The sequence below is a fragment of the Thrips palmi genome, unplaced genomic scaffold (genome assembly GCF_012932325.1).
Source record: "Thrips palmi isolate BJ-2018 unplaced genomic scaffold, TpBJ-2018v1 HiC_scaffold_18, whole genome shotgun sequence".
Taxonomy (NCBI): Eukaryota; Metazoa; Arthropoda; class Insecta; order Thysanoptera; family Thripidae; genus Thrips; species Thrips palmi.
Window position 1 is genome coordinate 16,158,528 of NW_023144627.1, and position 13,546 is coordinate 16,172,073.

The window sequence follows — 13,546 nt, forward strand, 5'->3', positions numbered from 1 at the left end:
GATGACGATGGTGGTGAGGACTCTGGTGATGGCGGCCGGACCACCACCGACACCACCACCACCACTGCTACCACCACTACAACCACCACCACCACCGCCAGCCCAGGGCCTTCGACCAGCCGTGGCTCGGGTGCCTTCGGACCCTCTCCGCCCAGGCCTTCGACCAGCCGTGCCTCGGGGGGTGCCTTCGGACCCTCTCCGCCCAGGCCTTCGACCAGCCGTGCCTCGGGGGGTGCCTTCGGACCCTCTCCGCCCAGGCCTTCCACCAGCCGTGCCTCGGGGGGTGCCTTCGGTACTACCTCTCCGCCCAGGCCTTCCACCAGCCGTGCCTCGGGGGGTGCCTTCGGTACTACCTCTCCGCCCAGACCTTCCACCAGCCGTGCCTCGGGGGGTGCCTTCGGTATCTCTCCGCCCAGACCTTCCACCAGCCGTGCCTCGGGGGGTGCCTTCGGTATCTCTCCGCCCAGGCCTTCGACGAGCCGTGCCCCCTGGGGATTTTTTTCGCGCCGGTCCGGCTCAAACGTCACCGACTTGTCGTCTAAGAGCCTGGATTTCACGTGCATGGAGTAAGTTAGTCGTTTCAGTTGTCACTGCATGGTCTCTAAGTACTCCCTGGTATTTATGTATTTTTCTTGTTTTTGCTTTAGTTTGTCACCCGTCAAGACGACGACTAGCACCGCGACGACTACCACCGCGTCGACTAGGCCTTCGCCTCCACCCAGACCTTCGACCAGCCGTGCCTCGGGGGGTGCCTTCGGTATCTCTCCGTCCAGGCCTTCGACGAGCCGTGCCCCCTGGGGATTATTTTCGCGCCGGTCCGGCTCAAACGTCACCGACTTGTCGTCTAAGAGCCTGGATTTCACGTGCATGGAGTAAGTTAGTCGTTTTAGTTGTCACTGCATGGTCTCTAAGTACTCCCTGGTATTTATGTTTTTTTCTTGTTTTAGCTTTAGTTTGTCACCCAAGACGACGTCTAGCACCGCGAAGTCTAGCACCGCGAAGTCTAGCACCGCGAAGCCTAGCACCGCGAAGTCTAGCACCGCGACGTCTAGCACCGCTGGCACCGCGACTACTGGCATCCTGACTAGCACCCCGATCCGGACCACAACATCCACTACAACCACCCAGCCTACCCGCACTACGACGACCAGTGCCACTAATAGTGACCACTGCATGGGGTGAGTTGTTTCAGTTGTCACTGCGTGGTCTCTACACTGTACAAAAAATGTTGTTGTAATCTTAGAACATTTTTGTCGGAAAGTTTGATAGCAACACATCTTGTATTAGAAACACGTTGTAGCCCCCAGTGCTGTTTTCTGATAAATCGATTCTAGTACGACAAGATTTCTGTCAAGTCTTCCATTTGGTTTTACCAATTTTTTGTTGGTCACATTTTGTTGTAGTTTAACAAGATTATTGTTAATCTGGCAAGATAGTTGTAACACAACAAAAGAGTTGTCTATTGACCTGTTCAGACACCAAATAACATCCGTTGTAATTTAACAACACTCCAGTAGGTGACTGTTGTAATAATACAGTAGATTTTTAACAGTGTACTGTGTGGTATTTATTTCCTTCTTGTTTTTGTTTCAGTTCACCACCTAAGGCTTCGGGTAAGCGGCGGCGGGACGACGACGACGACGACGATGAGGAGGAGCAGCCGCGCGCGCCAACCCCAACCCTTCCTCCGAAGCGGCGGCAGCGGCGCGATAGCGAGGATGATCCGCCCGCTCGCCCTCCCCTTCGCCGGTCGGTCCGCGTGACAAGGCAGCCGCAGCGGTACGGCGTTGCCGCCCAGTAACACCACCACCACCACCACCACCACCACCACCACCTCCACGCAAACTATGTATTTGAGAGGTATGTACATTGCTTCCCGTGTCGCAGTAATAAGGGCTTCTTCACACACTGTGGTCAAGCGTCGTAAAGCTTTAGCTATTACTCGCTGAACGTGTGAGGCTCAGTGACCAGTTTAGTTAGACGCCTAGGCCGAGGTCTAGAAGCCGTGTAGAGGCTCGACTCAGAGCTAAGCCGTGGCCATGTCCGATTGTTCCTTTCGCGGCCGGCATTGATGACGGTAATGACGGGGCTTCCTACCTCCATGGCTAGAGAGCCTGGAGTGCCCCCCTCCCCCTCGCGGCGATTCCCCTCCCCCTCCCCGGTCCGCAGACCGGGAGTTGCAATGTATTATCAGAAAGGTTATACATAGCCTTCGGTATTATTGACATCAAGTGAGATGATATGGTGATACCGCTTCTCAACCTCCAAGCCTCCAATTTGAGTCCCAACCTGATCCACCATTTCCTTTCTCAATCAACAATTCAAGCCAAGCTTGACCTTGCCCTGAGCTGTAGCGTAGCCTCTAGCAACGGTTTTCTTTATGTCTCATATTTTTTTTAGAATTTTGCTAAGGTAATTTAAAAAACAAAATTTCTTGTTTTGCAGGTTGCATGTTAGATGGGGTCACCTCTTGGAGGATACTTTGAGTAAACTAGTTGTGTGGTTCATGGAACGTGGAGTTTCAGAACAAAGATCAAGACTCCCATTAGTTAAAGGATTTTATGTTGTTATGTTAATTCTGTTCGTGTATCAGTTTTTGATGTTCGAACTTGAGCTGGTGCTCTGGCACAGCTAAACTAGATTTAGCTGATAATAAGAAATATTGAATGTATATCTGGTAAGCAGTCTTAAAATTTTTACTATTAAAGCTTGAGCATTAGTGGAACTTCCACCAAAGATTAGGCCTTTTTATTTGACTTGTCTAATAATTCTTTTGTTTTTCTTCTTTTGCAGGTTGTATATTGGATGCGATCACCTCCTGGAGGATTTTTATGTAACTAGTTGTGTGGTGGATGGAACATGGAGTTTCAGAACAAAGACTCGTATTAGTGCAAGGATTTTATGAAGTTGTTGATCCTATCCTTCTATCAGTATTTGATGCTCCACCTTGAGCTTGTGATCTGACACAGTTAAAATAAATTTAGCTGAGTTGGAGTAAAATCTTGAATATTGCTCTGGTAAGCAAAGTTAATTTTTTTATTTTTAAAGCCTACGCTGTAGAGTAGCTTCCACCAAAGTTAATTTTAAAATAAGCCTTACATTTCATTTCACTTGCGCAGTTCTTGATTTGTTTTTCTTGTTTTACAGGTTGCTTCTTAAACGCGACCATGTCTTGGAAGTTGCCTTCAGGAAAATGGAAGCTTGAAGGAAAGACTTTTCAGAAGTGTAAGCTTATCATAAGCTTTGATTGAAAGGAAGTTCTTGATTGTTATCACCTTTTAAAATTCTTTCTCTTGGTATTGAGGAAGCTCTTCAGAGAGCTTGAATTAGGAGGTTGTTTTATGACAGTGTAGCTAATATAAGGTAAGTTGGGTCAGATTTGAAGAAACTGTAACAAAATGTTTCAATTCTAAAAGTGGTTTAATAGAATGTCTTTCTTCTATAATTTTAGGGCCATATGCAGAGAGTTCTGAGGTTGATGGAACGTGTCGTTTTAGAACACTCAGACTTCTAATGCAGGATTTTATGAAGTTGTTGATCCTATCCTTGTATCAGTCTTTGATGCTCACACTTGAGCTTGTGATCTGACGTAGTTAAAATAGATTTAGCTGATTCGGGGAAGAATATTGAATATTGATTTGGTAAGCAATGTAAATTTTTTTTACTTTTGAAGCTTGAGCTGTAGTGTAGCTTCCACCAAAGTTAATTTTAATATTGGTCTTATGTTTTATTTGACTTTCGCAGTTTTTGATTTGTTTTTCTTGTTTTACAGGTTGCTTCTTAAACGCGACCACGTCTTGGAGGTTGTCTTGAGGAAAGCGTTAGCCTCAAGGAATGACCTTTCAGACTTGTGAACTTATCATAACCTTTGATTAAGAGGACCGTAATGATTTTGAAGGTCCATCCTAGGTGTTCGTTTTCCTGTTAACGCATGAGTAGAAGCAAGATAAAGAAAGCCACATGTTCTTTGAAGTAAAGATTAGGACATAAGGCTTTGCCATTTGAACCAAATGGCATACTCAGATCATAATGGTTAAATATGTAAGTGTGCTGTGCTCTATGTGCTTCTTGGGTTTTTTTTGCTTTGTTTCTCATTGTTCATCACATCCCCAGGTGCATTCATCGCATGAACTGTCATGCTTGTCAAGACAGATCAGAGACTTTGGCGAACTCTGTACTCCAGAGTTGGGTGTAGTGAAGTGAGAAGCAGTCATCCAAGAGTTGAGTCCTGGCTGCTTCAATCCAACCTGTGAAGAGAGTGGTGGATGCGTCTTGTTGACCAGCTTGTAAGCCATGTGCTTGACCCTCATTTGTTCTATTGTGAGTAAGAATATATCCCAGTACTGTAAATTCTGAGAGCGTGGCGGACAAGAGTTTCAAGTGTCCTTGCCAAAACTGCACATTTGTGCACTTGTTGACCAAGTTCTATATTATATGTTTATCTTCTGAATCAATTGCGTTATGAGCTTGCGCTTAGTTATTGTGTTTGGCAAGAGGTCCCTTCAATACTGGCTCTTGTTAATGATTGACAATGGCTTTTGAACTATTTTCCTAATTTCTGGAGCATTTGCTAACAATTGGATGTATTATACCTTGTAGGTAACTTGCCCAGAATTTCCTTTGGATCAGTCTTTACTTGAAAATTCCAAGTCAATTTTTGTTGCTTATTTGTTGTGTATTGTGAAGTGCACCACCATATTCAAACAGAGTCTCAAATTTATAGTTAATATTGACAGTTTGTCCTGTTGCCCTCTTGATCTGCTGATGTGTAGCAGAATGGCAGGTTCGTTTTGTCACAAGTTTTTCACTCATTGAGCATTAGAGTATGGAGAATTCACATTCCGTCCATTTTCCTTTCCCTCATTCGAAACCCTTAAGAGCAGTGCAGTATTCATATCTTGTTTCTTAGTGCCCATTCCAACAGTGTTCAAGCCTTTCTTCATTTCTCTCTTTCAAAGAAAAGCGCCTTGGTTGTTACAACCGTTCAAGTTAAGGATAGATGGAGATTTGTTGACTCGCTTGTCTTAAACTTAATGATAGTATCCGTGTGAAAGGGCGCCATTTCTCATGGATACTCTAAGCAAATTTTTTGGAAGAACATGAAGTTGTATTAAGAATGAATGAATGAATGAATGTATGTGCTAGTCTGGTGATAACATGTGTGAGAGGTGGTGGTGGTATTAGTCACACAGCTTGGGGCCCCCTGTGTTTAGATGGTGGGAGTTCATAGTATTTTGTGTGCTTCAATGTTCTTCCGAAAATTTGTATGTGAACAGCGAGTTGAAGCGGGAAGCAGGCAGGCGCGGATTTGGGGGAGGGGTAATGGGGGTAATCCCCCCTCGCTCATGTACCGGAAGGGAAGGGCCCGCAATCGCCGCAATCGCCTGGAAGGCATGTAACAGGCACTACTTTGCCCCTGTATGCAGGCAAGAAGCACTGCCTCACCCCCTCCTTGGGAAAACCCCGGATCCGCGCCTGAAGTTAGGAGATTGATTACCCAGATTATACAATTGCCAATTTGGGCAATCCATGTTGCAAGGATAGTATTTGAGCCCTCATCTATTGATTGGAGGGAAAATTCAGCAGAGTATAAGAGTGAAAGCACAGACTCTGTGTCTTCCTCTCAAGCCTGCATTGATCATGTCCCATAGAATCTCTCAACATGTGGCAAATGGATGCGGCGCGCTTACTGCATTCGTGTGTTCGTACCTGTGTTACTACAAGTAACATATTGAAGCCGATGCTTCATGAAGGCTCTTTTCTTTAGTAAAGCAGTTTTCGATTGTCCAGTTTACAATTCTTCCGTTTCCATAATATAGATTTTGACAATTGTCCATGGGCTGAACACCTCGTCCTCTTTCTAGCTCCGATAATCACTTTCTACCTGTCCAATGTCTCTCTCACTTTCAAGTCACTGCGTCACAAAACCTCATTGATTCACTCGCATTTGTCCCTTTTGCCTACGTCTTCATCCTTTTTGATGAGTGAGCGTAATTCATTGATTTTCTTAATATTTGGCCTGCCAATGTGACAATAGCAACAAGCCCCCTATGAATTTCGACTCTGTTTGTTTATGACACGTCTTAGCTTCCAATGGCTCTAAAGTGCACTGTTTAAATTTTAGTTGGCTGCTTCAGAGAGGGCACAGATATGCTTAGTTTTCTCGTAATTATATGTGCCTCTGGATTTCAAGTGTAAATTCTGATCTGGAAGATATAAACGGGCAAGCATTGAATACTATACAATACAATGTAATAATGTTGTAAAAGCCAGTTACATGAGCCTTTGTTGATGCCTTTCTTCCATTCACTTTGATGCTAGTGTTTGTCAACTGCTCATGCTTGTTGATAGGCAGTTTCATTTTATTTTGAAATGTTATGTGCGCAAGTCAGACAGGAATGTTTTGGTGTATGATTAGCCGTTACTTTTCACATGTTACTTATTATTCAATTATTTATGATGCTGTGATGTTTTTGGATCTGGAGTTCTGATGTGAAGTTTCATTCAATTGGGAACTATGTTTGTGGCAGAAGTGTGTCTTACGTATATCACTACTTCAATTGTTTCTTTAATTTGGGTTTCACTGTTTGTATTTTATGCTCCATTACATCAGTGAGTAGAAGTTTGTTATCATCCTTACCAATTTGCATGTTTATTGTTTTTGTTGTTAATTGTTAGCTTCTCTTGTTTGTGTTGTAAGTTCTGTATCATCTGAGATAGGATTTGTTTGTAGATATAATAATAGGCAACATTAAGTATATGTATTTTTGTTACAATGCAATAGCATATTTTTAAAGATTATATGGTGTATAATTGATAAAGAACAGAAAGAAAGAAATATTGTTACAAAATAATGTTAAAGTAACATAAAAAATTGTAAAAAAAAAAAGAAGGTAAAAATAAAGTGTTAAAAAAGATTTAAAAAAAAGATACATAAGTTAAAAAAAAAAGTTTTAAGAGTTGAAAAAAGGAAAAAAGTATAATGAATCAAAAGTAAAACAAAAGAAACAAATGTTAAAAAAATATTTTTTTAAAATGGCGGAATTAAAAAGAAAGTGAAATGTTAATTTTTGAATTGCAACTTGAACACAGCTTGACGCAGAACACTCGTTAATTGGTAAGCAGTAATTTTGTGTTCCATCAGCTATCCTTTTTTTAATTCTCGTGTGGTAGGAACTGACTTCCATTTTGTTTGTTTCCCTTTAGTTAATCACTTCGTGAGAGTTAGTTCAATTACATTTGTGTCTCTCCAGTGGTATGAAACTCAAATGGAAAGAAGCTGAAGCTTTGCAGTTGCTGTTATCGCCTATGAGGTAATTGGTTATATTCTTTTCAATTCAATTTGGCTCATTATTCCATTGATCCCTTCCTTATACCTCACGTATATTTGTTTTAGATGCCAAAACCCGTGAGTCCCAGGTCTTAACAACCTGGTCAGGTCACTATGGTATTTTGGAGCCATGTGGAAGGTGGTGACTGGGCTGCCTTATGGAGGGACCTTGAAAAGTCGACATCAGAAGAGTTGTTGTTGATGATGAAGGTAGTGAGAAGTATCGAAGACCAGCTGTTGTTGGCGTTGAACCTCTTGATGTCTGAAGAAATCCTACCTGTAATATGCTGTGAGTTAGCACTTCAAATCCTTTGATATTTAAGGCTCACACTTATTTGTAAATACTGTTTATTTCATAGGTATTTCTTGTGCTTTTCAGAGAGACAATATGGAGCCAGCTTTTGCTTCGTAATGAACCATTTGAGAGGCTGCTCTGTTTGCTAATGAGTTCGTTTACATTCCTGGTTGGGTAACTTTCAATTCAAATTGCATTGAAATGCCAGCCCTTTTTTTAGAAGTCTGTGGAAGGTCTGATTATGACATGGAAGACCCTCTGAGTTCAAGATGTTGCTGACACCTCATGGTGTGCTTGGTAATAATTTTTTTTTCCTTTTGCCAGTTAATTTACAATTAATATAACTTGTGTATTAATTTTTGTCTAGTGCTAAAATTTTAACCATGGTTTTCATTTTCTTCCAGGGGATTTATCTAAATATCGAGCTTCAATACTGAGAAAACCAGTATTTGGATTTGATATCTATAGAAGCTAGATCAATGAAGTGGTGATGATTTTTGAAACTGTGACAACATATTTTCTCGTTTGTGGCACAACCTCTCATCATTTTGTGAGTGATTTATTTGTGCTCATACCGTGGTATGAAGCTGAAATCGAAAGCGGCTGAAGTTTCTGTTGCTGATCCTCAAGAAGGTAATTGGATTCATTCTTTTGTGCTTCCTTTGGCCTATTTTTCAATTGTTTCCCGTTTTGTACCTCGCATATTTGTTTTTTCAGGTGCCAAAGCTCATTGAGTTCTACAAGACGTCCGGCTCAGCTATGACAGACGTGGAAGAAACGCAATGAAGCTCACCAAGTTGAAGGACTAAGCTACGTAGCACATGATCCTACCCAGCTTACCGTATCGCCTCGTTGAAGAGGTTCGCAGCGGCATGTCCGAAGTCCCATCGGAGTCTCGTGGCCTCATGTATTTCCCTGTACATGCCGCTGGAAGAAGAAAGGACTCATCCTTCACCGGATATACTCACTCTTCGTTCGCGTCCCGCGCAGCGATGACACACCTGCGCATCGCCTGTATGATGGCAGCGCTTGCATCATGCACATTGGCTTCCAGGTCGGCCCTGCAAGCAGAACGGACAGTGGGCCGGGGGCAGCCGCCGCCATGGCTAGCTGACCCCGCTTGACGTGGTTGTCAATGGCCGACTGCAGCGCCTCCTCCAGGTTGGGGGGTGCCTCCCCCGGGAGTGGAAGGTCGCTCAAGTTGGTTCCGCAGTACGCCCGAAGATACCTCGAAAAGTTGTTGTATTGAGCAACATGTAAGGAACGCATTGTGATCGAATTGTGGGCACGACCGCCGGATGTGGAAGGACCTGTGGCGGAACGTGTTCAAGGGCTCAGCGCAGAACTCGCACCGCATCTTCCCTGGTGTTGGCGCATAGCCAGGGAGATTCGCCGTGGGCATCCATTCGCCTTCAGCACCGGAGACGTCCACCTCACAGGTGGCGATGAGCTCGTACACCTCTGTGAGAGACCCCCATCTCCACAACCTGGATGCCAGGGAAACGGTCATACTCAAATTGCTGGCGCCGCACATAGGACTCCTCAACAGACCGTCCTGCATAACGAAAGGGAAATGTTTAGCACACTGTTCTTGGACGGACATGCCTTGCAAGTGATGTACCCTGACACTCCAGCGGCAACACCATGGTGAGTTTCTATTTACTGAAATGAAGTATCCGTTTATGCCTTATATGTTTCTTACACTCTTGTTTGTCTTGCAGCCTTTATGGTTTGTCACTGCAGTAATGAAGCAGCAGCTCACAAGCCAAGGCCATTGTTTGGTTGTGCGTGGCCTGCTTGTTCATGAGCGGAAAAGTGTCCGTTTCTGTAATTCGCAGCACCATTAACATTTTGACCTAAATGGCTTCTGACATCTCAGTGATTATTTATTTGTTTTTGCTGTGGTGGTCAAAATACAAATGTCACGTAGTGAGAGGTAGTACAAGTACATTTCTGTCTCTATGGTGGTATGAGACTCAAATGGAAAGAAGCTGAAGCTTTGCAGTTGCTGTTATCGCCTATGAGGTAATTGGTTATATTCTTTTCAATTCAATTTGGCTCATTATTCCATTGATCCCTTCCTTATACCTCACGTACATTTGTTTTAGATGCCAAAACCCGTGAGTCCCAGGTCTTAACAACCTGGTCAGGTCACTATGGTATTTTGGAGCCATGTGGAAGGTGGTGACTGGGCTGCCTTATGGAGGGACCTTGAAAAGTCGACATCAGAAGAGTTGTTGATGATGATGAAGGTAGTGAGAAGTATCGAAGACCAGCTGTTGTTGGCGTTGAACCTCTTGATGTCTGAAGAAATCCTACCTGTAATATGCTGTGAGTTAGCACTTCAAATCCTTTGATATTTAAGGCTCACACTTATTTGTAAATACTGTTTATTTCATAGGTATTTCTTGTGCTTTTCAGAGAGACAATATGGAGCCAGCTTTTGCTTCGTAATGAACCATTTGAGAGGCTGCTCTGTTTGCTAATGAGTTCGTTTACATTCCTGGTTGGGTAACTTTCAATTCAAATTGCATTGAAATGCCAGCCCTTTTTTTAGAAGTCTGTGGAAGGTCTGATTATGACATGGAAGACCCTCTGAGTTCAAGATGTTGCTGACACCTCATGGTGTGCTTGGTAATAATTTTTTTTTTTGCCAGTTAATTTACAATTAATATAACTTGTGTATTAATTTTTGTCTAGTGCTAAAATTTTAACCATGGTTTTCATCTTCTTCCAGAGGATTTATCTAAATATCGAGCTTCAATACTGAGAAAACCAGTATTTGGATTTGATATCTATAGAAGCTAGATCAATGAAGTGGTGGTGATTTTTGAAACTGTGACAACATATTTTCTCGTTTGTGGCACAACCTCTCATCATTTTGTGAGTGATTTATTTGTGCTCATACCGTGGTATGAAGCTGAAATCGAAAGCGGCTGAAGTTTCTGTTGCTGATCCTCAAGAAGGTAATTGGATTTATTCTTTTGTGCTTCCTTTGGCCTATTTTTCAATTGTTTCCCGTTTTGTACCTCGCATATTTGTTGTTTCAGGTGCCAAAGCTCATTGAGTTCTACAAGACGTCCGGCTCAGCTATGACAGACGTGGAAGAAACGCAATGAAGCTCACCAAGTTGAAGGACTAAGCTACGTAGCACATGATCCTACCCAGCTTACCGTATCGCCTCGTTGAAGAGGTTCACAGCGGCATGTCCGAAGTCCCATCGGAGTCTCGTGGCCTCATGTATTTCCCTGTACATGCCGCTGGAAGAAGAAAGGACTCATCCTACACCGCACATACTCACTCTTCGTTCGCGTCCTGCGCAGCGATGACACACCTGCGCATCGCCTGTATGATGGCAGCGCTTGCATCATGCACATTGGCTTCCAGGTCGGCCCTGCAAGCAGAACGGACAGTGGGCCGGGGGCAGCCTCCGCCATGGCTAGCTGACCCCGCTTGACGTGGTTGTCAATGGCCGACTGCAGCGCCTCCTCCAGGTTGGGGGGTGCCTCCCCCGGGAGTGGAAGGTCGCTCAAGTTGGTTCCGTAGTACGCCCGAAGATACCTCGAAAAGTTGTTGTATTGAGCAACATGTAAGGAACGCATTGTGATCGAATTGTGGGCACGACCGCCGGATGTGGAAGGACCTGTGGCGGAACGTGTTCAAGGGCTCAGCGCAGAACTCGCACCGCATCTTCCCTGGTGTTGGCGCATAGCCAGGGAGATTCGCCGTGGGCATCCATTCGCCTTCAGCACCGGAGACGTCCACCTCGCAGGTGGCGATGAGCTCGTACACCTCTGTGAGAGACCCCCATCTCCACAACCTGGATGCCAGGGAAACGGTCATACTCAAATTGCTGGCGCCGCACATAGGACTCCTCAACAGACCGTCCTGCATAACGAAAGGGAAATGTTTAGCACACTGTTCTTGGACGGACATGCCTTGCAAGTGATGTACCCTGACACTCCAGCGGCAACACCATGGTGAGTTTCTATTTACTGAAATGAAGTATCCGTTTATGCCTTATATGTTTCTTACACTCTTGTTTGTCTTGCAGCCTTTATGGTTTGTCACTGCAGTAATGAAGCAGCAGCTCACAAGCCAAGGCCATTGTTTGGTTGTGCGTGGCCTGCTTGTTCATGAGCGGAAAAGTGTCCGTTTCTGTAATTCGCAGCACCATTAACATTTTGACCTAAATGGCTTCTGACATCTCAGTGATTATTTATTTGTTTTTGCTGTGGTGGTCAAAATACAAATGTCACGTAGTGAGAGGTAGTACAAGTACATTTCTGTCTCTATGGTGGTATGAGACTCAAATGGAAAGAAGCTGAAGCTTTGCAGTTGCTGTTATCGCCTATGAGGTAATTGGTTATATTCTTTTCAATTCAATTTGGCTCATTATTCCATTGATCCCTTCCTTATACCTCACGTACATTTGTTTTAGATGCCAAAACCCGTGAGTCCCAGGTCTTAACAACCTGGTCAGGTCACTATGGTATTTTGGAGCCATGTGGAAGGTGGTGACTGGGCTGCCTTATGGAGGGACCTTGAAAAGTCGACATCAGAAGAGTTGTTGATGATGATGAAGGTAGTGAGAAGTATCGAAGACCAGCTGTTGTTGGCGTTGAACCTCTTGATGTCTGAAGAAATCCTACCTGTAATATGCTGTGAGTTAGCACTTCAAATCCTTTGATATTTAAGGCTCACACTTATTTGTAAATACTGTTTATTTCATAGGTATTTCTTGTGCTTTTCAGAGAGACAATATGGAGCCAGCTTTTGCTTCGTAATGAACCATTTGAGAGGCTGCTCTGTTTGCTAATGAGTTCGTTTACATTCCTGGTTGGGTAACTTTCAATTCAAATTGCATTGAAATGCCAGCCGTTTTATTAGAAGTCTGTGGAAGGTCTGATTATGACATGGAAGACCCTCTGAGTTCAAGATGTTGCTGACACCTCATGGTGTGCTTGGTAATAAATTTTACTTTTTTTGCCAGTTAATTTTTCGGTTAATGTATTTCAATGATTATTTATTTTCTTGTGCTAAAATTTTAATCTTGGTTTTCATCCATTTTCAGAGGATGTATATGAATATGCTACTTAAAGCTGAGAGAACTGGTATTTGGATGTGATGTCCACGTAAGCTACATTAATGAAGTGGTGGTGATTTTTGTAACTGTGACAACATATTTTCTCGTTTGTGCTGGTTTACACCTTATCACTTTGGGAGGTTGCGAGCTCACTTCATTGTGATTATTTATTTGTCGAGCTAGCTTAGCAGAATTGATCAAAAGCAACGGAAGATCCTGTAAGTAATTAGTGAAATTTCATCTGCTTTGTTGCTAAGATTTTCTTTATGTCTGTACTTATCCTTTCCCTTCTTGTTTTCTTCAGCCGACAACAGCCCAGACCGTCATACACTAATTGAAGTTAAGGTTATTGATGGATTAGGACGGGAGGCTTTGCCATTTGAACCAAATGGCATACTCAGATCATAATGGTTAAATATGTAAGTGTGCTGTGCTCTATGTGCTTCTTGGGGTTTTTTTGCTTTGTTTCTCATTGTTCATCACATCCCCAGGTGCATTCATCGCATGAACTGTCATGCTTGTCAAGACAGATCAGAGACTTTGGCGAACTCTGTACTCCAGAGTTGGGTGTAGTGAAGTGAGAAGCAGTCATCCAAGAGTTGAGTCCTGGCTGCTTCAATCCAACCTGTGAAGAGAGTGGTGGATGCGTCTTGTTGACCAGCTTGTAAGCCATGTGCTTGACCCTCATTTGTTCTATTGTGAGTAAGAATATATCCCAGTACTGTAAATTCTGAGAGCGTGGCGGACAAGAGTTTCAAGTGTCCTTGCCAAAACTGCACATTTGTGCACTTGTTGACCAAGTTCTATATTATATGTTAATCTTCTGAATCAATTG

The 13,546-nt window shown here is 43.4% G+C and overlaps 1 protein-coding gene across 3 annotated transcripts; it reads left to right on the plus strand.

Annotated features, from left to right (window-relative positions):
* On the plus strand, positions 1 to 13,259 carry LOC117644299 (WW domain-binding protein 11-like). Of its 3 annotated transcripts, none has more exons than XM_034383636.1 (26): positions 1 to 566; positions 642 to 872; positions 948 to 1,178; positions 1,594 to 1,860; positions 2,446 to 2,677; positions 2,794 to 3,017; positions 3,148 to 3,363; positions 3,452 to 3,641; positions 3,773 to 4,041; positions 4,114 to 7,117; positions 7,207 to 7,313; positions 7,397 to 7,619; positions 7,710 to 7,922; positions 8,030 to 8,258; positions 8,343 to 9,272; positions 9,347 to 9,650; positions 9,734 to 9,956; positions 10,047 to 10,259; positions 10,363 to 10,591; positions 10,676 to 11,605; positions 11,680 to 11,983; positions 12,067 to 12,289; positions 12,380 to 12,592; positions 12,700 to 12,929; positions 13,016 to 13,130; positions 13,203 to 13,259. In XM_034383636.1, the coding sequence occupies exons 1-3, from the start codon at positions 2 to 4 to the stop codon at positions 1,082 to 1,084; spliced, it is 933 nt and encodes a 310-aa protein (XP_034239527.1). In that variant the 5' UTR covers position 1; the 3' UTR covers positions 1,085 to 1,178; positions 1,594 to 1,860; positions 2,446 to 2,677; positions 2,794 to 3,017; positions 3,148 to 3,363; positions 3,452 to 3,641; positions 3,773 to 4,041; positions 4,114 to 7,117; positions 7,207 to 7,313; positions 7,397 to 7,619; positions 7,710 to 7,922; positions 8,030 to 8,258; positions 8,343 to 9,272; positions 9,347 to 9,650; positions 9,734 to 9,956; positions 10,047 to 10,259; positions 10,363 to 10,591; positions 10,676 to 11,605; positions 11,680 to 11,983; positions 12,067 to 12,289; positions 12,380 to 12,592; positions 12,700 to 12,929; positions 13,016 to 13,130; positions 13,203 to 13,259. The 3 variants fall into 3 exon arrangements, 2 of the variants coding, with proteins under 2 accessions (XP_034239527.1, XP_034239528.1); XM_034383637.1 differs by having other exon boundaries at positions 648 to 872; XR_004587660.1 differs by lacking the exon at positions 642 to 872.
* The last annotated feature ends 287 nt before the right edge of the window (positions 13,260 to 13,546 follow it).